General features: G+C 50.9%; 1 protein-coding gene across 1 annotated transcript in view; it reads right to left on the bottom strand.

The window, feature by feature from the left end:
* Positions 1 to 3,994: 3,994 nt before the first annotated feature.
* Positions 3,995 to 25,275, bottom strand: part of RGMA (repulsive guidance molecule BMP co-receptor a) — a 109,240-nt gene continuing 87,959 nt past the window's right edge. Inside the window, exon 4 of the mRNA XM_069625068.1 lies at positions 3,995 to 7,828. Coding sequence (XP_069481169.1) covers positions 7,133 to 7,828 — 696 coding nt within the window. The 3' untranslated portion in view covers positions 3,995 to 7,132. The remainder of the gene's footprint in view (positions 7,829 to 25,275) is intronic.

Here is a 25,275-nt window from a genome sequence, read left to right as displayed (position 1 = left end):
GGTAATTTGCAAGATCAAGGAGTCTCACCGACTCCTCTTGATTCTGATAGCTCCATGGTGGCCGGTCAGGCCATGGTTTTCGGAACTATTCAGCTTCTCGCAGGTGCCCCCGATACACCTTCCGAAGGGCCCAGCACATCTTCTGGTGCAGTAGGGGTGCAGAATCAGCCACCCCGCCCCAAAGAAACTACCCCTCACAGCATGGTACCTGAGCAGGTAACGCTTTGGCACCTTAGCCTCTCACAGGCCAATCTGGAGATCATACAGGGCACCAAGAGCAAAGCCACCAGGGCCCAGTACAAAAGCAAATGGACTAGTTCTGCGACTGGGCAGACTCCAAGGGAATTGACCTCTTGGCCTGCAATTTGGATGACGTGCTCTCCTTTTCGGTGCACCTCGCTCATTCAGGCGTACAGGTGGACACCTGCCGTATATACCTTGCAGCCATTGGGGCTTACAGGAACTCGGAGGAAGGTATTTTTTCCTCCTCCAACCCTATTGTCAAAAAACATCTGACTGGTCTTGCTAGGCTCTACCTGCCCGTCAAGAGACCACACCCTGTGTGGGACCTTAACATAGTCTTGGGCGCCCTGGCGCCCAAACCATTCGAGCCAATGGCGTCCGTGGACATTAGGCTGGTCACCATCAAGACGGCCTTACTAGTCGGGTCTTACCTCGGCTCGCAGAGTCAGTGAGATCCAGGTGCTGGTGGCCTCTGAACCATATACCACCTTTCACAAGGACATGGTAGTCATGCGGACGCACCCGGCATTTCTGCCCAAGGGTCCAGCTGCATTTCATTTGAACAAAGAAATAGTCCTTCCTACGTTCTTACTCGATCCCAAGGATGAAGCACAGAGTGCTGCACTGCCTGGATGTCAGGTGTGCACTAAAATTCTACTTGAACAGGACCAAGGGCTTCCGCAAGTCGGACGCTCTGTTTGTCACGCTCGGAGGCTCGAGGCCTGGCTATCAGGCCTCCATATCCCGCTGGATGGTGTCTGTCATCAAGGAAGCGTATGAGGGCCAGCACAAGCCGCTCCCGGACAACATGCATGCCCACGCATTCAGGGCCAAGGCAGCGGCCATCGCCTTCCAGCGCCACGTCCCTTGGCAAGTCATAAGCAAGGTGGCCACTTGGGCCTCTCCCTCGGCTTTCTGCAAGCCTCTGTTTGGATGTCGGCTCTAGATCTGATGCGGCTTTCGGACAGGCGGTTCTAGGGAACATATTTGATTAAGGAGGGTCTCCTCTCCACCCTGGGGCTACAATAAGTTGTAATCGCCCATACAGTATGGAGGAAGAGGGATGGGACGTAAAAGTAATTATAAGTTACTTACCGTAGTGACTAAGCTTAGTCCATAGTCCCCTTTCCTCCATACGTCCCAACAACCTCCCCTCTAATAATACTGGTGTCATTAGGCAATGTTAAATCTATTGTCAACGCGTCAATGGGGACTGAGGTGTGGCGGCGGAGTCGGGGCAGCGCATGATCCCTGGGCCGCACCCCCGCGTGCCTCTAAATTTAAAGGGGAAGAAGGTTTTTCTGGTGAAAAAGGTTCCGTCTCCCGTCCCGTCCATACAGTATGGAGGAAAGGGGACTATGGACTAAGAGTACATTAGTCACTACAGTGACTAAGATACGGTCTCATCCAATATAGATTTTGAAAATATATCGATATACCTCCAAAACTCGATATATATATCGCATAGCCCTACGCTGGACCAACCACGATATGGCGGATTATGCATAGCATGCATAACTAAAACAGATACACAAGCTCCAAAAATGAATAACTTTTCCTACAAACTGTGCTTGAGCATGCTCCTGAAAAAGGTCTTGCCACACCATACTTCCAATCAGTTTGTGTACTTTCTGTTGTCAAGTTCTGCCCAAAAATGTTTCCATTGCATGACTTTAAGAAATGACAGAATTCAACTCACCGTTTTTTCCTGTTGCAGTATTCCACCTGAGTGGAATCGGCACCGCAATTGGAAGAAATTTGGTGACATCTTAAAAGGTCAATCAAACTAAAAATGGAGCAATCTAATGTTTATTTTTTTAAGTTGTTCCACGCCCATTATAAAAATCTGAAGGTGCAAAATGTGCTTGAAAAGCCTGTTGTCAAACCCCCATGAGGACCCAGGTCCCAAGAATGACTGCCGGCCCCTCTTTCAGATAATTGGACAAACGCTGTAGGAAGGGCGACATGAACATTTTGAGAGCGATTTGGAATGAGATGAGAATAAGGAAGATCCTTCTTTAAAGTTAGGTATTGTTCCTAAGGCCATCCATCTTTGCACATGTAGCGATTATGAAAGAAAATTAGGGTACCACCATTGTGGGCATTAAACCACTTTAAACTAGACTTGGCTCCCCTACATTTTTACCACTGATTCTCTTGACTCATTTCTAGTTTTGGCTATTAGGTGGGGCTGCCTAGAAGCCAAAACTATTGTTGCAGGAAGTGAAGATAAAAGAGAGTTGACACTGAGGAGTGACATATATCCTGTGGGAGTTGTTTGGTTATTTTCCGACCCATTGACTGTCCCATGCCATACCCACCCAAAATACACCACGTGGGATCTCTTTGAGCTAGCTCTATCAAGCAGTAACATCAAACATTGTTCAGCGAAGGGCCTTCAAGTGTTATTTCAAAGCAATCTTCTAAGAGTTAATTATTTATTTTTACCACACCAGTAGTGCATTTAGAGCTGAGATTGTCTTGTTTTCAGCCACTTGATTTGTAAACAGTATGTATCCTCACATCTGAAATTCTGTCAAGAACAAATATTGGCAAAGTCAACCATTTTAGCTCGTTTATACGCATTTGCTATGTACTGCTATTGTGTGCCCACGTAATCACACTGTGTTCTAGCTGTTGGTCATTGTATGTTACAATGCGTTTACAAACAGAGGCTCACGTTTCTAATCTGAATCCTCCTTTAACTGTGTGGCAGGAAAACGTGAGCTTTCTGGGATATCTGCACAGTAGCACCTGTCCTACTTTATTCACTTATGCTGGTGGATCCAGATGTACACTTTTAGTTCAATCTCCCATGGGATGCATAGTGCGTAGTGAAAACAGGCCTTGAATTTGTTGATCTTGCGTTACATTTTTAAGATCCATTCGCTAGAAGTGAACCTGGTCTTCTGCGCATGTTCCCAACCATTAAAATGTTGCTTACACTTTTATACAGAGGTTTGCAAAATAAGACATTACTCTTGGGATCTCAAAAAAAGACAGGGCTGGGAACAATAGGGTATGCAAATAACAGGTTCTCTGCAGAGGTAGGCTGTAAGACTACTTTTACAAAGCACAGTCTCAAGCAATGGCAATGCAGTGATCCAATGTAGACCATGTAGTGTCTGCGATGCCCTTATGAAACACAGTTGGCAGAATTTCAGAATGAACACAGAGAAAATTAAGTATTATGTTGAGCTGCAGCCGGTGAACTGTAACTTTATGGGGCCATGTTGGACTTTTCTCTCCATCATGGTTATTGATTTCTGTACCAATTTTTCCTTGAGAGGCACACGTGTGCCCTACAAACCAATAAATAAAAAATGATGTCTGTGACGTCCTTGGTAGCAAGCTCCGGCATCTATATCATCCCTAAGTGCTTATGCAGCAAAGAGAGGGGACAGGGAGAGGGAGAGGGGATCAAAGTGAAGCTACAGAGAGGAAAAGAAGCAGCAATGGGAGGATTGATAGACTGGCGAGAGGAGGCGAGAGGAGGCGAGAGGAGGGAAAGACGACATGAAACAGGAAGTGGATTGTATGGTCTGCTAAGGAGACATCAGGCTCTTGCACGAAGTAGCGAATGAAATATACATTGAGAAAGGACATGATTAATGAAATATAACAAGAGCAAACAAATTGAACAAAGAAGCAAGACATAGTTGAATAGACATAAATCTCCAGACCCCCATTTACATCAACAATCCGACCTGAAGAAATAGTGCAACAAACATAGGAAGACAAACTCGCTGAATGTTCTCAAAAAACAAAACTCTTTACTTGCATTTCTTTAACAATAAATAATTTACAATATTTACAGGTGGTCACACGTCGCATATGTTCTACAAGTGGACACACTTGTATTTTTTCCTTTTTTTTCCACAACTGGGTCTGTATGAACGACACTTCAACTTTAACCAGAACTCTGTCAAACACAACCAAAATAAAGTGCTCAACTTTACATATGAAAAGGGAGGATGTATCAGCCGCGGGAAAACACTGTGATAAAGCACGAGCTCAGATACAGTCTTTACAGGCAGATGGTTCAAGGACAGAAACAGGACTTTTACAAACTTTTTTGGTATAGATTGCATGACCAACCCAATGTTTGACCTCTCATGCTTTAAGAAAGCTATTGGGCATGTGAACTCTAAGAAGTGTCCCTGGCAAGTCTGCTATTAAGGGAGTCCACATTTCAGTTTGTCTGCTTTGATGCTGACGACCGAATTTGAGCTGGCCTCTTCTGCAACATGGTGGCTGAAGTTAGATGTAAGAACACAAATACTATCATTTTAGGTTCTCTGTGAAAATAACATTGACTGGAAAATATTGATTTAAGAAAACATTGAATGCTAAACTGTGTTGTGAACTTGTTTGCACTGACACACTTTACAGTGAAAATCAAAACAACATTGATTTCAGAACACTGACTACTAAGACTTCAAAATGTGCTATACTTGACCTAGAGAAACACAGGGTTGTTACAAAAAGCACCTGTGGTGCTCACTGACTTCCCACACCAAATTCCTACCCATCTCCAATCCGCGCAACTACATCTCCCAGCCCGTCGCCACAGAGGCGGCTAGCTCCTCATTTGGTCTCCCCACAACTGCTCTCCCCAACTCTACTGCAACCATATCCTCCCTTGCACGGCTCAGATCAGCCTTTCCGCCGGGAGTGCACGTCAGCATGGAACCGCAAACATGGACTTTTCAGCAGATATTTTTGTGCCTTTTTAAAACGATGCTTCTATCCAAGCACTACAAAGAGTAATGTAAAAAGAAAAAGTCAAAGGGTGAAAACACGGAAAGGCGATTTGAAGTACCTGCCGACAGCATAAGAAAACCAAAGGCCACACTGAAGGTATGATTATGACGTGAAATCATAACTAAATAAAAAAATGTTTCAATATATTTTAAGAATCGATATTCTTCAGTAAACATCTATTTTTGTTCCATGTTATCCTATCTATATTATTATTTTGTACAACTGTTTCAACAACTTAAATAATCGTGACTGTTGACAGAAACCCTCTGTCATTTTGTGTGCTACTTATTTTCTTATTGTAGGTAAAGCAGCAGGATATAGATTTGTGTGAAATACTACTGAGTGTCATGCGCTACAGCATTTGCCCAGAGAAGAATCCTAAAAAACCTGAAAGGGAGAGAGATAGGGTTGCCCGGGGGAGGCAAAAGCAGAACTTAATTACCTACAATTCAGCCAATTTCTTTCTTTTTGTTTTTTTTTTTTTAAATGAAAGGATCAAATATTTTGTACCTTTTTAAATTGCTTACTACACAAGGAATGGTCCACAAATGTGCTGTTTATGCTTAGGGCCAGCCTTTCCAATGTGTGTTGATTTCATTCCTCATTCAGTAAGCAAAAGCAAAACAGTGTTTACTCCCTACTTACCGCCATGTCCCGTCAGTGCAAAAAAAGTTGCCTTTTCTATCTGAGACCAAAGTTGCTGTGCAGGGCTTGCAAATGAAAGAAGGTCCTTAAATGACTAAACAAAGCAGCATTAAGAAAACTGCTTGAAGATGGGTTCAGGCTGCTGGACACAAATATGCACACACAGCGCTTTACCTGGGGATCCTTATGGGGGTGACCTTCCTGTTTACAACTCTATGATGAGCGACAATGTTGTACCGGTTAAAGAAATTTAAGCAAAAGTAGTAAACACATTTTTTGTTCTTTTTGAAACAATTGAACAAATTATACCTCTCTTTATATACAATCACAACATGTTCAAAGCAAGAGATTCATATATTAGAGACAACATAAATTACATCTATCACAAGTTGCATTTTCCTTTGCTTTGCAAATGATCTCCAGAGGAGTTTGATAGACCGAGGTCTGGCACCAGTATATGCTAGGACAAGCCAGCTTTTCTGTCTGTTCCAAAGGGATCCATTTTGTAGAACTGCTGTTGGACGGAAGCCCGAAAACGTAGTCCGTCAATTAACAATAACTCCTGAAAAAGTTACCAACTAGGTGCAAACGTCCACAAATCTAGAAAGTCCCTATTAGGAACTGTTTCGCTTTACAAGCCTGCCAGAGAACACGAGTCACCAGTTCAAATACTGGCTAACTTAAAGAATTACCATAAACAATAGGGGTTTTCACAGCCATAGAATGAAGGATCCCTTCTTGAAATTTTTGACAAAGCAGTTGCCTTTATGTGAGAAACAGAATAAAAAGAAGTAAAGGAAAGAAGGCAGTAGAGAAAGGGCTGGACAGACCACGTCAGACGCGATGAAAGAAGAAATGGGTGGATGACAGAGAAAGATATAGAGAAAGAAAATGTATTTGGAATACAGTGAAGGAAGGAAATACAGAAAATCTGGAAGTGAAAGAAAGAAAAAGGAAATGTTGACAAAAAGATAAATAAGGAAACTGAGGCAATGGGTGAAAGAAAGAGCAGAAAATGCAGGCAGAAAAAGGATGAGAAAAAACACTAAAGTAGGTTACTTTCTTGAGATAAACTGGGCACAGAACATCATTATCAAACTTGAAGCCACTTTCACAAACACAACACCACAGTCACCACTAGCAAATGTGGGCCTAAATGAGGTATGGTGTGGATCCGCTGCATTCCGGCGAGAGTACAGGTTGAGAGCATGCATCCAACAGGAACGATGACCAAATGCTGAAAACACGCCCAAGTGCTGAGATTACCACTATCAGAGCCGCCCATTGTGCCTGCAATCCTTCTCCTCTAACCCTGGAAGGCAGGCTTTAAAGTCCTCTGCTCCAAATCATAAGACAGGCGTTACAGCCCTCTCCGCCATCACTGGAGGACGAGCGTCACGTTGTACTGAAGCGGCAAGAAGCCAGCACCTTCTTCTACCCCTCACATTGCAAACTTTGTGGTTTTACATAGTAAACACAATTATAGGACTATGCACTGAATCGAAGAAATCAATGCTACTAAGAGCAGTAGGCAACCCAATGGCTGCGTGGAGGCTGCGTTTTCAGGGCCTATGCCCATCCCGCGTGTCCTTTCATAGAGGTGAAGTTTGTCCTTGTTGGAGTGCAATGTCTTCACATCCTCAAAGGCGTAATAAGCAGCAAGCGTGAAATTCACATCACCTGTGGTGAGTAGATCGAAAACGCAGGAATGGAAGTATAGATCCTCCACGGGCAGCTTTTCCTTACACTTGGCCGTAGCCGTCTCATGGGTGAAAGCCTCGGCCATGCCGCCCCCTGGCCTCCGTGGTCGGCTAGCCATGGCCTGAGAGTGGAAGGATCGGAAGTCTATCTGCTGGTTGAGCGGGCAACCTCGGAGGCAAAGGTACAAGCCCTGGTTCTCTTTGTCCTCTACTGCATTGACTACCTCCTCGGGCATCCTCACAGCGAAGGTCAAGTAGCGGCCCACCTGCCGCACTACAATGGTAGTCCCAATGTATTTGGCCTGAATCTCAATGTGCTGCCCAGAAACCTTCTCGACAATTTTCAGGCTGTTGGCCCCGCTCTTGTCACCTCCGTTCTTAGAGCCGTCTACGAAGGCAACGGGGAGCTCATCCATTTCAGCTTGGTACACTTTTTGGTCCACACACTCTTGGAAGTTCTTGAAAATGATGGTAAGCTGGGAAATGTAAAAAAAGACAAAGAAAAGGTTAATTGTTTTGCAGCTGAGCGAAAATCAAAGCACAGATCCACTAGATTGACGTAGAATAACTACAGAAGGTTCATGGGAGAGGAGACTTCCCGAGTCTCTTTTATTCAAATGTACAAATTATAATAATCCGTAGGTGCCTGTGTCGCTACAGGCCAAAAAAAAGCTCAACATGGAAGGAACAAGTTACTTACCTGTAACTGTTGTTCTCCAGCATGGGTCTGGCATGGATTCACATGCTCATGAATATTCCCCGTCGTCAGGCTGGGAATCCTCGGTAAAGAAAAAACCAGTATCAGTTTCGTTTCTGATCTGTCTTTCGTAGTAATAACCAATCACTGGTCTCTGCGTCATACTGACCACAGCCAATGACTGCCCTCTACCTAAGCACCGCCTCTGGCAGCCATCTTCAGATTTGGAAGCACGTGAAGTGGCAGTATGACCAAGTGAAGAGCCGCAGAGGGGTAGGCGGGAGGGTTCGCATGTGAATCCATGCCAGACCCATGCTGGAGAACAACAGTTACAGGTAAGTAACTTGTTCCTTCTCCAGCATGGGGTCTGGCATGGATTCACATGCTCATGAATAAAGAATACATAGCAGTACACACATGCACAACCACGGGAGGTGGCAAAGGCTCAACATTAAGCATCACATCAACTCAACATTAAGCATCTTACCTCCTCACCAGGCTCACCTCAGGCGAACAGGTTGCGCAGCACTGCTTGGCCGACCCTGGACTCCTCCCTGGAATCCCGGTCGACGCAGTAGAATTTCGTGAAGGTGTGCGTCGACCTCCACGTAGCAGCCCTGCATATGTCCAGCAGGGGCACACCAGATAGGAACGCCGTGGTAGCTGCGATCGCTCTGGTGGAATGGGCTCTCGGACGGCCAGGCAGCGGTCGGTTTGCCAACCGGTGACAGTACATGATACAGCCGGAGAGCCATCTGGAGATGGAAGCCTTCGAGAGAGCCTTCCCCTGATTGACAGGTCCAAAGTTCACAAAGAGTTGTGACGTCTTCCGAAAACCTTTCGTGCGGTCCACGTAGAACTTCAGTGCTCTAGCTACATCCAGCGAGTGCAAAGTCCTCTCAGCCGGCGACGAAGGCGACGGGAAGAACACAGGTAACACCAAGGGTTCGTTGAGATGAAAGTCCGACGGTACCTTGGGCATGAAGGAGGGGTGCGTCCTGAGCACTACCCTCGTGTCGTGGAAAGTCAAGTACGGGGCCTTGCAGGAAAGGGCCTGGATCTCTCCCACTCGTCGTGCGGAGGTGATGGCCACGAGAAAAGCTGTTTTCCACGATAGAAACTTCAACGGGGCCGAGTGTAGAGGCTCGAACGGAGGTCCCATGAGTTTGGTCAGCACCACGTTGAGCTCCCACGCCGGGGCCGGAGCCTTCACCGGCGGGAACGATCTGAACAGTCCCTTCATGAACTCTTTCACCAGACGATGAGACCACAAGGACGTCCGGCCCGTGGTTCTGGTGTATCGGGAGATCGCAGCAAGATGAATCTTGATGGACGCGTGTGCCAGTCCAGCTTTGGCCAGCGTCAGCAGGTACGGCAGCACTTGGGGAGCCGTAATCCGTAGAGGGTTAATCTTCTGTGCGTGGCACCAGACAGAAAACCTCTTCCATTTGTGTCCGTAGCATTTAAGAGTCGAGGACGCCCTGGCCTTTGCAAGAACCTCTCTGCAATCGGCCGGTATGTCGTATCCTCCAAACTCTAGCGCTGCAGGAGCCAGGCCTGCAAGTTCAGCGACTTCGGGTCGTGGTGGAGGATGGCGCCTCCTTCCCTGGAGAGTAGATCCGCGTCCGCCGGCAGCTTGATTGGCGGGGACGCCGACAAGTCCAGAAGGTCCGGGAACCATATCTGCCTCGGCCACGCAGGTGCGACGAGGATCATCCTGCACCGTGACCTCTTGAGCTGGTTGACGAGCCGGATTAGCAGAGGCAAGGGAGGGAACGCGTAGAGGAACAGGCCCTCCCAGGGGAACGAGAAAGCATCGCCCATGCTCCTCGTCTGGGGAAACCTGCTGGCGAACCTCCGGCACTTGGTGTTCGTCGCCGTCGCGAACAGGTCGATCTGGGGTGTGCCCCACCGTCGGAAGAGGCGATCCACCAGATCCTGCGCAGCTCCCTGCTGAGTGAGTCGGCGATGGTGTTTTTTATCCCTGCCAGATGAAACGGCACCAGAAGAATCCCTTGGGCGACGGCCCAATGCCACAGGTCCTGCGCCTCCTTGGACAGCGCTGGGGACCTGGTTCCGCCCTGTTTCCTGATGTAAAACATGGTGGTGGTGTTGTCGGTGAAGATCCTCACCACCTTGCCCTTGAGGGACGGAAGGAAGGACCTGAGGGCCCAAAACACTGCACGGAGCTCCAGGACGTTGATATGCAGGGACTTCTCCGTCGGGAGCCAGAGTCCCCTTGCGTGCAGATTTTCGGTGTGCGCTCCCCACCCTTCTAGGGAGGCATCCGTGGTCACAGTCACCTGGTGGGCTGGGGTCTGGAAGTCCATGCCCGCCGTCAGATGCGCGCGGGTGCCCCACCACCGTATCGCTCGTCGGAAACTCTCGTCGAGCTTGATCCTTTCCTCGAAGCTGCCCGTCGTCTGGATCCAGCGCGCATCCAGGAACTCTTGCAACGGGCGCATCCGGAGCCTGCACATGGGAATGAGGTAGATGCAGGAAGACATCATCCCGAGGAGGGACTTGATGGACCTCACCTTGGCCGCGTCGGCCACCAACATCCGTTGCACCTTGCCCAGGATGGTCCTGGTCCTCTCCTCCGACGGGGAGGCCAGAAGGGACACTGTGTCGAGCCTCGCTCCCAGAAACAGTGCGACTTGCGCGGGCACCAGGTGGGATTTGGCGTAGTTCACGGAGAATCCCAGGTCCGTGAGGAGTTGGACGGTCCTTGCCGTGTGGACCACGGCGAGCTCCCTCGTCTTGGCGCGGATGAGCCAGTCGTCCAGGTAGGGGTAGACGTGAATCCCCTCGCGGCGCAGCTGCGCCGCCACCGGTGCGAGGCACTTGGTGAAAACCCTGGGTGCCGACCGCAGTCCGAAGGGAAGGGCTTTGAACTGGTAATGACGCCCTTGGACCACGAATCTGAGGAATTTTCGGTGCCCCTTTAGGATGGGAATGTGGAAGTAGGCATCCTCCAAATCCAACGACGATAGGAAGTCTCCTTCCTCCAGCTGACCCAGGACGTGCTGGAGGGTGACCATCCGGAACTTCTGCGCCTTGATGAACTTGTTCAGGCGTCGCAGGTCCAGGATGGGGCGCCATCCTCCCGTCTTCTTCTTCACGAGGAAGTAACGCGAGTAGACTCCGGAGCCCCGAAGCCTCTTTGGGACGCGTTCGATGGCGCCCTTTCTGAGCATCGCCTTTACCTCCAGGAGAAGTTGAGGGACGTGAAGTTCTTTCCTGGCCACGGGGGGGACGCGCGGGCACCTTCTTTGAAACTCGAGCGCGTGGCCCCGGGCCAGGGCGTCCAGCACCCAACGGTCGGTGGAGATGGACTCCCACACGCTGACGAAGCCCGCCAGCCGGCCTCCCACCGGGGTGCTTCGGTGGGGGCCCGACCCCACGGCCGGTTCAATCCTGCTTGGACGCGGCCTTGCCGCCTTGGCCTCCTTGGCGACGACGGCGGGGTCCGCCAGACTTGCCTCGTCCTCTGTAGGCCTCTTGCGACGACAAGCGGGCCGCTTGACGGTAGGAAGCGAAACCGCCGCCGGAACCTTTGGAGGCGCCCTTGCCTCCGCCGCTCCGAAAGGGCGTCCGCCGTTGCTGCAGTACTCCAAGGGCCCGGGCCGTCTCAGTATCCGCCTTGATGGCCTGAAGGGAATCGTCCACTGTCTTCCCAAACAGGTTGTTCCCGTCGAAGGGCATGTCCAGGACCCTGGTCTGGACGTCCTGCCGAAAGTCCGTAGCCTTGAGCCATCCGCAACGTCGAAGGCAAACGCCGTTGCCCATCTGGCGGAACCCAGTGTCGGCGATGTCCGTCGCCACGGTGATGGCGTGGTCCGAGGCCACCTCACCTTCCTGCAGGATCTCAAGGGCCTCCGCCCTCTTGTCGTCCGGCAGAAAATCCAGCAGGGGAGCTATCTTGTACCAGAGTTCCCTGTCGTAGCGGGCCACGATAGCCAAGGCGTTGGCCGCTTTAATCGTCGTCGCCGCCGACGAGATGACTCTGCGTCCCATGGCATCCAATTTCTTTCCCTCGCCGTCCGGCGGGGAAGTCGACGTGGAGGCCGCACCCCCCCCGCTTTCTTCCTGGCTGCCGCGGAGACGACGGAGTCCGGGGTAGGCTGCGCCCGGAGGCATAGGGGGGCCGAGTCCGGGACCCGGTACTTTTTCTCGTACCGGTCTCTTCTCGCTGGCGTCGTGGAAGGGTTCTTGAGGAGGGAAAGGCCCTCATCCCAAATGTCGTCCAACAGAGGCACTGCGAGGACCGTCTTCCTCTTGGTCTCGCGCCGTTGGTAAAGGAAGCCTTCCTTTTTCTTCTCCTCAGGGCAGAGTTGGAAAAGCTCGGATGCCCTGGCGATCATTGAGTGGAACGATCCAATCTCGTCGGGCGGAGAAGCCCTGGTGGGAGGCGACGACGGAAAATCCTCGTCGTATGCCTCGTCGTCCGTACCCGTCGCTGCCGTGTCAGTCCCCGTATCATCCCCTCGGGTGGACGGGGAGGAGGGCTGGACGGGGCGCGACGGTTGAAAAGGAGGCGGTGGATGAATCCTTCTTTTCTTGGTAGGGGGAACACCAGAAGGTCCCGGTTCTGGATCCCCCGACGGGAGAGGTTCCTCCGTCGGTAACGGTAGTCTCGTCCTTATCTCGGAGCATAAGGACTGTATAGCCAACAAAATGGCCGCTGAGTTGTCTTGCGGCGCTGGCAGAGGGGAATCCGACGGGCGAGCAGGGGCCCCGTCGGTATCCTCGACGATGTCGTCGTCGTCACCTGCGTCGGGGCCCATTCCGACGGGCTGGTCTTGTTCCACGCCTAGGCCGTGGCTTAAGACCTCGATCAGTTCCTCTTCTGAGGTTGAGGCCGAATCTACGACGACGCCCTGCCCCCCCTTCTTCCCCACGGAGGGTTTCACGGGGGTCCTATCGATGGGCACGAAAGAAGACTCCCTCCGAGGAGGCAGGGAGATTCTGGGCCCCGAGGCCGCCACCACTGGTGCAGCCTCCACAGGCTGGGCCAGGGCCGCCGCGACCGTTTCGATAGAGGGCTTGGTCGAATGGATCAAGGCCTTCACCACCTTAGGTGCGCTCACCGCCTTATCCTTGAGGGAGGGGGCACTGCCACGCTCCTCCTCTGCCTTAGAGCTCGACCGGGGTCTCTCCAGGAGCTTCGCCGGGTGCTCGGCCTTCCTCTTACCCGACCCAGAGCGTTGGCTCGTGGTTGATGGTGCCGGGGAGGGTGCGCCCTGCCTGGCGCCCGTAGAGCCCGACCGTTCGGCGCTCCCGGTGCCAGCGGACTCGCGGTGCTTGGCCTTATGTTGGGCCCCCGTCGCCGGGGCGCCCTCAAAGGTCTTAGAAGACCGCTCAGATTTCTTCTTCTTCTCGCCAGACGGGCTCTTACCCTCCAGCCAGCTGGCGAGACGTTGATGGCGGTCCTTCATGGTCCGTTCCGACATGTTGCCGCAAAACGCACAGTCCTTCTCCACGTGCGTCTTGTCCCCATGAAGGCAGTAAAGGCAGAAAGAGTGTTCGTCCTCCTTGAAGACGTTCTGCAGCTGGCATCCAGGGCAGGCCCTGAACAGCTTTCCGGGCGTCGAGCTTCCCTTCTCCTGGGCCATCTCCGAGACCGGGCCTGAGAAGCTTCTGGAGTCCTCCGAAGTGTAGCTCGACGAAATCTTCACCCTTGAGGGGCACAGATGAATCCGACACGGGTCCCCGTTGATCGGATGTAGGATCGGTGGAGCTTGAGGCTCTTTTGACCGAAAGAATCGAAGTTTTTGTGAAAAAGCGCGAAAAATTAGCACTAACGCTCGAGAGCAATAGCACGAGGATCCCAACACATGAACGTGCGGTAAAAATCTGAAGATGGCTGCCAGAGGCGGTGCTTAGGTAGAGGGCAGTCATTGGCTGTGGTCAGTATGACGCAGAGACCAGTGATTGGTTATTACTACGAAAGACAGATCAGAAACGAAACTGATACTGGTTTTTTCTTTACCGAGGATTCCCAGCCTGACGACGGGGAATATTCATGAGCATGTGAATCCATGCCAGACCCCATGCTGGAGAATGAAAGCCACCCTACCCATAATCATCTTATACAGATGATGTGAACGGATTCCTCTCACTTCTATTCCATCATAGAAGAGATAGAAGTCATTAACACCTGGGTTTGGCACCTCAGTCAATGGTAATGCTAGGATTGCCAACAGAGTTCCAAGAATTCCCATGGCAGGCCAGCCACTGCTCCTTCCTCACCCTCCCTGCTGCCCCCTCCATCTCGTCTCACTGCACTGCATCTCACTTACCCAGACTACCATGGAAACCGAACGTCCGTTTTTCTCCATGGCGGCCATTGTGGCTTGGTTTAGCAAACTGCTATCCTTAAAAGGATATATATATATTTTTTTTTTAACTTGCCCTGAGCAGCCTCGGGAGCTGCCATCCTGGCCAGTAACGCCCAGTTGCCTTTGAAGGGCGGGTGGAAGATTACCATCTGGAACGACGTGCCGAGGTGTATGTATACCCAACATCTGTCCCACGTTTGGTAATGTTCTATCTAGTACTTGAGCCAACGCTATTAGTACTTAAAAAGCAAGTAAACTATTGTCTCTTACTAAAAGTGGGCCTTGGGCAAACCTCATATAAAAACTGTTATAAAGAATTGGAAACCAAAAGCACGATGGACTAATAAAAAGGAACGCCATTTTAAGGTTGCTGTAAACAAAGTGATATCCGCGTGTGGCAAACAGCAGGCCTAACACAGTTGCTTATAGCCCAGACTATAGAACTTACAACAATGCAAGAAGCAGAGCAAATCTATTGCATCCCCGTCGCTTCTGCTGATCACATGACCAATGAATAGGCCATGCACTCACCGAAGGCCAACAAAGAAAGGCCCTGCAGTGTGAAATGCACGCTCGGCAGTTTACTCTGTGCACAGAAGCGATGGGGTGAACAGAACGTGGAACGTTGCCTTTGGAGGACTGCACGCGTTTCATGAATTGGCAAACGCACAGGCCTGCTGTTATACACCCAGTACATTGCCAGTGTAGTGATGCGCAAGTGCAGCCGAAGCACAGTGCTTTGCGGGCGGCCTGAGGGATTAAAGCGCTAGCATGTGTTGCAACAAACGAATTTGGGGCTACTTATTTTAGGGATTAAGATTAATATCGCATAAATGAAACACTTGTGTACGAGCGTGATACAAATAAAAAATCAATACAATAGATTGCGAAACTATCGAAATATATAAAGGTGCCCACGCAAAAGCGTCATCGAACCAATGGAGTCCGAGACCAAATGACCCTGTACATTCTAGTACTGGTCCCATGGAGACACCACGCACACTGTATCCGCGTATTCCTCCTCTAGCCCCTCACATGTATGTGTGCAGTCAGGAAAGAGGATATCACACACACAGCACACACTCTTTAAATATGTTGCAAGGCTAAAAGTAGTGCTATTCATACGGCCTAAATAAAAACACAAACTGGAACCACACAAAGTAACAGAATGTGTTCCTTGATGCACAGAAATGTAGGCGCTCCAAACAGGCTCACTGTAAGCACTACACACGGATGCCACCATTATGACTTCCATGGCAACCTTTGGGCGGCAGCACAGATCAAAGCTCTAGCGTCCAGGGTGTAAGACACAGAGCGGCGGTTTGCACGTGCATATTTTGGACTGAATGCCTTTATGTCCTGATTTTGCTACTTTGGGAGCGTGCATGGGGTGTTGCCATGGCACCATACGCAGGTTCAGGATAGTTATGTAGCCACTGCCAGTAATGGGTGAATTATTCTGCGGATCGAAATAATTCCTGTTTTATTCCCCAGTGGAGTCCGATGGTGGCCATTACAGACACATGTCTGGAGGTCAAGCCAAGGGAAGGCAAAGGAAAAGCATGTCCTCTATAGACATTGTTCTGGTGATGACATGGAAAAGATGACGATCGGACACAAAATACATTTTAAAAGCGACAATTGGCCCTTTTAATATCGCCCCTCCCACCCCACTTTATTATCTAAATGTTTGATTGCACAGAGCCAGGTGCAGCAGAATAATGCTGCCCTGGCCAATGGCGGGGTGTAATGACCCGGAAGTGCATTCCATTGCAAGGGGAACCTCCACTCCAGCAAATGACACATCCTCTAATTACAATGCAAAAAAGACAAAGGAAAAGGGGTGTCGTAAAATGCAAGAATGAGGTGGCAAATAAAAGCAGCAGTGCCTCCCCAAGCCCCTGTCCCGGAATACTATCCCGCCCCTCCCCAGGCTTCCTAGACAAAGGGCAGCACATTCCTGCGGCCTACAACTAAATAAACCCCCCACCCCCTGCTAAAGTGGGCTACCGCATAGGACAGTTTTCCCTCCAATCTTTTTTTCCATCACACTGTCCACCCCCTCCCCCCAACCCCCCCCCCCCCCCCCCCGCAGCTTGAAGCTCTGGTTCTGTGGGGGCGATCTGCCAGTTCCATCCTTTTCTCCTGACGAATAGAAAACTCATCTTCGTTTCTGATGGCAGCGCGTTTCTAATTCTGCCACTGAAGGGATGCCAAGAGTGAGCAGATGGCTGCAGTCCTGGTTTTAATGTTGCATTCTGGAGCTTGCTTTCCGCGCTGTGAGGCTTCCATAAAGCAGTCCTTGCTTCCCTGTGGCCATCACTTGCAGACTATGCATAATACCCTACCCGCTTTCCTCCTTCCCCTAGTGGGGGGCGACCTGACAACGGTTGCGACCTTTTCTGGTTCTTGCTCCGGCCCCCCCCTCCACCCCCAACCTGGACTTTCCTATCTTCTATTCTCTCATCAAGCCCCCCCCCCCCGTTCCCCGTGTCCCCTCCACACAGCCTCTCACTTTCGCCCCCTCTACTGGCCCAGTGCACATTGAAGCCATGTCACTGCTGGAACTCTTCAAACTGTCCCCGTTCTCTTTCCTCGTCAGCTGCTCGACCTCATCCATCTGGAAGCTTTCCTCGGTCGTCTGCAATGGACATTAATATGTCTTCCTGGCTATCAATAGGAACATTCCAATAAATACACACTTGTTCCTGAGGGGCCGTGGAGGCACTGTAGTGGCAAAAATGGCAACACTTCCTAAATTCATTTATATATGTGCTTCTCAAGTTACTGAGCCCCTCCTGCAAAGGTTTTTCTGGTCTGGAGAGCCTCGGGGCACGCAGGTTTGTGAACACGTGTGATGCGTCTCCAGAAGGAACGTCCTGCACACAGCGAAGGCGATGCGTTTTATACCATTAGGTCCTCGCAAAGCAGGCACCAGGAATGTATAGACTTCCCCCAGCCCCAGAGTGCACAGTCCAGCCAGTACCGCCACTGTGGTCCCTTCACCGCAGGCGGAAGAAGGGAGCGGTATCCAAAGGGCATGTCCAAAGCTGGGGCTGACACTTTTGGGCGGGGGGGTAGGGGGGGGGGGTTGGCGGCTGAACACAAGACTTAGCTGCGTATGGTCCTTCCCTTTCGTGAATAGCAGAGGTGACCAAACACAGTTTAATGGTAAGTTTCTCGGGGCACTTGCCAGTGGTTATGATTAATTCAAAGTTTACATCCATCACTTCTTGGGAGTTGCAATGTTTAACCAGGTGGAAAACAAAACCTTATAAAGCGCTCTGCTGAGGCAGAAAGCAAGGGAAACGTCGGCCTGTTCTCCAGAGCAACCATCTCTCCCCCAAACCTCATAAACGGATCTTTTCTTAAGTGGGGGTTACAGGCGGACTTCAAAAGCACTTAAGTCCAGCAACTATGGGCGCGCCCCTGTGATATTACAGCAATAAGGGGTCTACAAAGTGTCATGGCAGCAGGCACAGCTTGGCCCAAAGCCCTCTCAAAGTGCTTTCAAATCCTCACCAAGCTGAAAAAAGAACATCCTGGGCTGGTCCCGCTGGTTAGTGATCATAGGTGCTCAGGCTTTGGCCCTCCAGGTGTTTTGGACGTTAACTCCCATCAACCCAACACATCATACTCGTAGGTAGAGGATCATGGCAGTTGCAGTCCAAAACATCTGGACAGCCACTTAAAAATCAAAGATGGCGTAATTCAGGGAAAGGTGGCAGTGCTGGGTGTTCTCTGTCTCAAACCCATTTGCTCTCATGGTCTTTGGCGTTCTGTGTCTGTGGAGAGAGAAGCGCTCTCCCCAAAAGTTACACGTTCAAAGAAGCTTTGTTTTAGGGCTGCCAGGGCCCTGATGGACGCCACAGTGAATATGAAGGAAAGTCTATTCAACAGGAGGAAAAATACACTTTTGATAAGACACGCGTGGCAAAAATCCACATGAAATGAATCGCCACCTGTTTTTCACGTTTCTCATCCCTAGTGACAATAATCGGGGGGGGGGGGGGGGGGGTTGGGGGGCGGGGGCTCGGTGGGGGAAGTCAGCATACTACTTTCTACATTTGTCATCCCCGAGTGGAACCCATGACAGATCAATCCTGACCTAGTCAGCAGCCAACTCAGATTTACCCTGTACATGAAATACAAAATATATATGTTTCTTAAGTGCAGAGGGACACATCCTGACCCGAGTGACACCCATCTTTAGCAAAGCATCCGGGAAGGAAAGGCATGTGGCAATCGGACGAACGCAGGCGTGTGGCATGGCGTGCTACTTCAGCAGCACCCGGGGCAGAGAGGGCGTGTGGCATGGCGTGCTACTTCAGCAGCACCCGGGGAAGAGAAGGCTTGTGGCAATCAGACAAACGAAGGCGGGTGGCATGGCGTGCTACTTCAGCAGCATCCAGGGAAGAGAAGGTATGCGGCATGGCGTGCTACTTCAGCAGCACCCGGGAAAGAGAAGGCGTATGGCATGGCGTGCTACTTCAGCAGCACCCGGGGAAGAGAAGGCGTGTGGCATGGCCTGCTACTTCAGCAGCACCCGGGGAAGGGAAGGCATGTGGCATGGTGTGCTACTTCAGCAGCACCCGGGGAAGAGAAGGCGTGTGGCATGGCGTGCTACTTCAGCAGCACCCGGGGAAGAGAAGGCGTGTGGCATGGCCTGCTACTTCAGCAGCACCCGGGGAAGGGAAGGCATGTGGCATGGTGTGCTACTTCAGCAGCACCCGGGGAAGAGAAGGCGGGTGGCATGGCGTGCTACTTCAGCAGCACCTGGGGAAGAGAAGGCAAGTGGCATGCTACTTCAGCAGCACCCGGGAAGAGAAGGCGTGTGGCATGCTACTTCAGCAGCACCCGGGGCATAGAAGGCGTGTGGCAATCAGACAAACGAAGGCGCGCGGCATGGCGTGCTACTTCAGCAGCACCCGGGGCAGAGAAGGCGTGTGGCAATCAGACAAACGAAGGCGCGCGGCATGGCGTGCTACTTCAGCAGCACCCGGGGAAGAGAAGGTATGCGGCATGGCGTGCTACTTCAGCAGCACCCGGGGAAGAGAAGGTGTGTGGCGTGGCGTGCTACTTCAGCAGCACCTGGGGAAGAGAAGGTATGCGGCATGGCGTGCTACTTCAGCAGCACCCGGGGAAGAGAAGGCGTGTGGCATGGCGTGCTACTTCAGCAGCATCCAGGGAAGAGAAGGTATGCGGCATGGCGTGCTACTTCAGCAGCACCCGGGGAAGAGATGGCGTGCTACTTCAGCAGCACCCGGGGAAGAGAAGGCGTGTGGCATGGCCTGCTACTTCAGCAGCACCCGGGGAAGGGAAGGCATGTGGCATGGTGTGCTACTTCAGCAGCACCCGGGGAAGAGAAGGCATGTGGCATGGTGTGCTACTTCAGCAGCACCCGGGGAAGAGAAGGCATGTGGCATGGTGTGCTACTTCAGCAGCAGCACCCGGGGATGAGAAGGCATGCGGCATGGCGTGCTACTTCAGCAGCACCCGGGGAAGAGAAGGCGTGTGGCATGGCGTGCTACTTCAGCAGCATCCAGGGAAGAGAAGGTATGCGGCATGGCGTGCTACTTCAGCAGCACCCGGGGAAGAGATGGCGTGCTACTTCAGCAGCACCCGGGGAAGAGAAGGCGTGTGGCATGGCCTGCTACTTCAGCAGCACCCGGGGAAGGGAAGGCATGTGGCATGGTGTGCTACTTCAGCAGCACCCGGGGAAGAGAAGGCATGTGGCATGGTGTGCTACTTCAGCAGCACCCGGGGAAGAGAAGGCATGTGGCATGGTGTGCTACTTCAGCAGCAGCACCCGGGGATGAGACGGCATGTGGCATGGTGTGTTACTTCAGCAGCACCCGGGTGCAGCATATGTAGCATGTCCATTGTCAACATCACTTTGAGGGTCATTTCCCAATGATATTTGGGGGGCTCCATGCACACTTCTCGGAAAACCTCCCCGAGGCAGCTGTGTGGCGCATAGATTGTAAGGACAAGGCTTTCTAATGCCAACACCTTATTGGACTATGCACAAACCGCAAAAATTTAGATTTTTAGCGTAGTCACAGCCCCCGCCCGACCCATAACAACCCAAAGTGTGATGGTCCAAATCAACTGAAGAGTTTAAAAAGTCCTGATGCCGGACCTGCCAAGAGTTTAGGGCAGCGTCTACAGCCTAGGGCTCCCCGATGTTTTGGACTATGGTTTCTGACCATTGACTATGCGCTCTGGGACTGGTGGTAGTTCTAGTACAAAACATCGGGAGAGGCAGAGGTACAGTACAGTACAGTAACATGAGCGTTGAGTAGGCTGGGCCAACATTGCCCATTAGTTCTTCAGCAGTGGGTGTGGCTGCCCTCACCTTACCCTGGTAGAGGCATGCAGTTTGCAGTGTCAGACCGTATTTTCTCAATGAGATGCTACACGGTGCCAATGTTGCCGGAGATGGGCGTTTAAGTCATACATTCCTGAACTGCACAGCTGGCAATGTAGTGATTGTGACCTGTCGCATGCTGCAATCTACATTCGGTGTCAAATTCTTGGAAAGCAGGTTGAGTGACTGCTGCAGAGTTGTTATATGTTGATAGCGGACTTCAAATCCTGTGTCGTTTTCACAATTTCTTCTGAAAAGTGTGCTGTAGGAGGCATAAAGTTATCCTGGCCAGGGGTTGCACTGGGGCAATGTCTGCCCAGTACTGAAAACCAAAGTTTGGCACCGACGGTCAGTAAGCTTACTGGGCAGCCAGCGGGTGGGGTTACGCCTTCCATTAACTGGGGAGGCACTCCTGCAAGTAAGGGGCAGGACCCCAGCGTGGGAGTGGCTCTAACGTCAGATGTATAAGGGGTTGCTTTCACTTGGCTCCCTACGTCTCAAAAGATGTAACTTTGTCAATAGCTCAAAAGCATGGAAATTGCGAAGAAAAAGAAATCCAATGAAAGCTGCCGGCTACGGGGAGTGCTTCCAGACCCGGCCACGGAGCAGAACGCCCCCCGCGCAGGCCTGTGCTTTCTGAGACGGGCTGCTGCGCCCATCAGTGAAACCCACCGTGTCAGCCATTCGGCAAAGTGGTGTATGGCGGCCTGATGGCACATATCATCCTCACCGCACAGCCTCTCTCGCCGGGGCTCCGACACTGGACACCAGGCTCTGCTCTGCTACTGGGGCTCTACCTTCCCCATGTGATGGACTTAAGAGGCCTGGCTGCGGCCCTTTTATCTCCCCTGCTCTAATGCAGGGAACACTATCTTTAGCAGGCAACCTCTAATGCTTCTGCAGAAATGCGAGCTTGTAATGGAGAAAAGTTCCAGCCCAAGAGGATGCACACAGCTCCAACACTGCCCCTGGATAGCCATTACCCATTTCCACTGGGAGAAACCCTGGCCACAGAAGCCTTTCTCTGGCCCTAGGAGGACTGGCGTGAGGCAGTGGCTGGGGAATGACTGCTGCTCTGAATCCAGCCAACACAACCTTGCCACTCCTCTTGCAGTATTTTGGGCAAACGTGGTCAGGTACCTTAGGGTAAGGCTGGCTGGCTGGCAACCACAGCCTAGAGCACAGTATAGAGGGCTTCAATACAAAAAAAAAATGATTTTTATCATTAAACAATGGTTGGCTTGTTTTATAATAGCATGTTTCCCTTTTAAATACGATCTTGTAAGTGTAAGACTTAATTTTCAGCAAGTGATCAAAAACCTCCAATGCTAGGAGCCCCTGTGGATGCTGTAATCTGCCAGTAAGTACACTCGGAGACTGCCATGTACATACATCACACTATTCGCAATGCTAGGAGCCCCTGTGGATGCTGTAATCTGCCAGCAAGTACACTCGGAGACTGCCATGTACATACATCGCACTATTCGCAATGCTAGGAGCCCCTGTGGATGCTGTATTCTGCCAGCAAGTACACTCGGAGACTGCCATGTACCTACATCACACTATTCGCAATGCTAGGAGCCCCTGTGGATGCTGTAATCTGCCAGCAAGTACACTCGGAGACTGCAATGTACATACATCGCACTATTCACAATGCTAGGAGCCCCTGTGGATGGATGCTGTATTCTGCCAGCAAGTACACTCGGAGACTGCCATGTACATACATCACACTATTCACAATGCTAGGAGCCCCTGTGGATGCTGTATTCTGCCAGCAAGTACACTCGGAGACTGCCATGTACATACATCACACTATTCACAATGCTAGGAGCCCCTGTGGATGCTGTAATCTGCCATTAAGTACACTCGGAGACTGCCATGTACATACATCACACTATTCACAATGCTAGGAGCCCCTGTGGATGCTGTAATCTGCCATTAAGTACACTCGGAGACTGCCATGTACATACATCACACTATTCACAATGCTAGGAGCCCCTGTGGATGCTGTAATCTGCCATTAAGTACACTCGGAGACTGCCATGTACATACATCACACTATTCACAATGCTAGGAGCCCCTGTGGATGCTGTAATCTGCCAGTAAGTACACTCGGAGACTGCCATGCACATACATCACACTATTCACAATGCTAGGAGCCCCTGTGGATGCTGTATTCTGCCAGCAAGTACACTCGGAGACTGCCATGTACATACATCACACTATTCACAATGCTAGGAGCCCCTGTGGATGCTGTATTCTGCCAGCAAGTACACTCGGAGACTGCCATGTACATACATCACACTATTCACAATGCTAGGAGCCCCTGTGGATGCTGTAATCTGCCATTAAGTACACTCGGAGACTGCCATGTACATACATCACACTATTCACAATGCTAGGAGCCCCTGTGGATGCTGTAATCTGCCAGTAAGTACACTCGGAGACTGCCATGCACATACATCACACTATTCACAATGCTAGGAGCCCCTGTGGATGCTGTATTCTGCCAGTAAGTACACTCAGTAAGTACACTCGGAGACTGCCATGTACATGTGTGTTTCCCCCTGAACTACATCCGTGATTGCACCGGAAGCTCGACCGTAGGTGGTCATGACTGGCCTCTATTTACCGTTACCACACTCATGGCAAACACATTCCCTCCTACTGTGCAGAGGGGAATCCCCCCCCCCCCCACGCACACCTAGCCCAGCTCAAGCAAGGTGCCCCCATATGGATGTGCACGTCTTCTGAAACGCACAGCACCAGACTGCTAAACCTTTTAAGCTGCAAACTGGGGCACATTTTGAAGCCCAGGTCAACTTCCCACAAACTCCACGGGGACTTCTTCAGAGTCCCAAAAAACTCAGTCTGTCCTCACAGTTGATGTGTTCTGCTAATGGAGCACGCCAAACCAATGATGGCTCTACTGAAGGCGTTTTTGCTTAACATTCAAGGGATATGAAATGGCATCATGATGTCAACTGCCTCGTCCATTTGCACCAGCTACCATCTGCTGCAATGCTTCAAAAGCGATGCACCTCCAACGACCCTTCAGCCACCAAACACTGTACGGTCACCAGAAACTCTCCATAAGGAGCAGCTCCCTCAATCGGAAGCAACCCGCAGGGTCTTCACTGATCAAACTCTAATTCAACCATTTTTTGCTCTTGGCAGGTACACTTTGGCGCGTCTGATCTGACGAGAACTGGGCTGGTACCCACACTGATGAACTTTCAAACGACAGTGAAGTCTTGCCTCTTCAAACATATCTATCAGGCGTCTGAGGCAGGCAGAGGCAGAGTCAAGAGATGGGAGCTGGGATTCTCACCATCACCCATGCTAATGAAAGCATTGTCTTCATGCTTGCCAGTAACATGTAAAGCCTGCAGTCTCACGGGCACTCTGGGTGCCTCATTCTCACAAGTGACCCCGGTGCTTCCTTGGTCTAGTTGGTGTCCTCTGTGGCAAGCGTTGCCCATCATTGCTCAAGGGGCTGGATTATCTATTCCCTCATTGCTCAAGGGGCTGGATTATATATTGGCCATCATTGCTCAAGGGGCTGGATTATCCATTGCCCATCATTGCTCAAGGGGCTGGATTATCCACTGCCCATCATTGCCCAAGGGGCTGGATTATCCACTGCCCATCATTGTTCAAGGGGCTGGATTATCCACTGCCCATCATTGCTCAAGGGGCTGGATTATCCACTGCCCATCATTGCTCAAGGGGCTGGATTATATATTGGCCATCATTGCTCAAGGGGCTGGATTATCCACTGCCCATCATTGTTCAAGGGGCTGGATTATCCACTGCCCATCATTGCTCAAGGGGCTGGATTATCCACTGCCCATCATTGCTCAAGGGGCTGGATTATTCATAGCCCATCATTGCTCAAGGGGCTGGATTATCCATTGCCCAGCATTGCTCAAAGGACTGGATTATCTATTGGCCATAATTGCTCAAGGGGCTGGATTATCCATTGCCCATCGTTGCTCAAGGGGCTGGATTATCCACTGCCCATCATTGCTCAAGGGGCTGGATTATCCATTGGCCATCATTGCTCAAGGGGCTGGATTATCCATTGGCCATCATTGCTCAAGGGGCTGGATCATCCATTGCCCATCATTGCTCAAGGGGCTGGATTATCCATAGGCCATCATTGCTCAAGGGGCTGGATTATCCATTGGCCATCATTGCTCAAGGGGCTGGATTATCCATTGGCCATCATTGCTAAAGGGGCTGGATTATCAAATGTTCAAACTAGTACTAAATATTGAACAAAGTCACTCGACATCATCTTGGCTACCTGTGCAGTAGGGAATGGGGTGGGCAGGTTTTGGACGCATTCATAAAACCGATTACTGAAAGGGCGTTAAATGGTTTTGCCCGTTTGTTCTGCCACCGTGATAGGGAAATACGGAATAGAGCAAACTGCGACGTTGCATCAAACATAGTTAACATATGTGACAAGGCTAGAGCCAAGCATTGCCACCTCTCAGCTGGGGTTGAGCG

Source organism: Ambystoma mexicanum, chromosome 11 (assembly GCF_040938575.1).
Source record: "Ambystoma mexicanum isolate Mex_15411 chromosome 11, UKY_AmexF1_1, whole genome shotgun sequence".
Classification (NCBI taxonomy): domain Eukaryota; kingdom Metazoa; phylum Chordata; class Amphibia; order Caudata; family Ambystomatidae; genus Ambystoma; species Ambystoma mexicanum.
The sequence above is the reverse complement of the archived record's forward strand: the minus strand, read 5'-3'. Positions and strand labels throughout refer to the sequence as shown.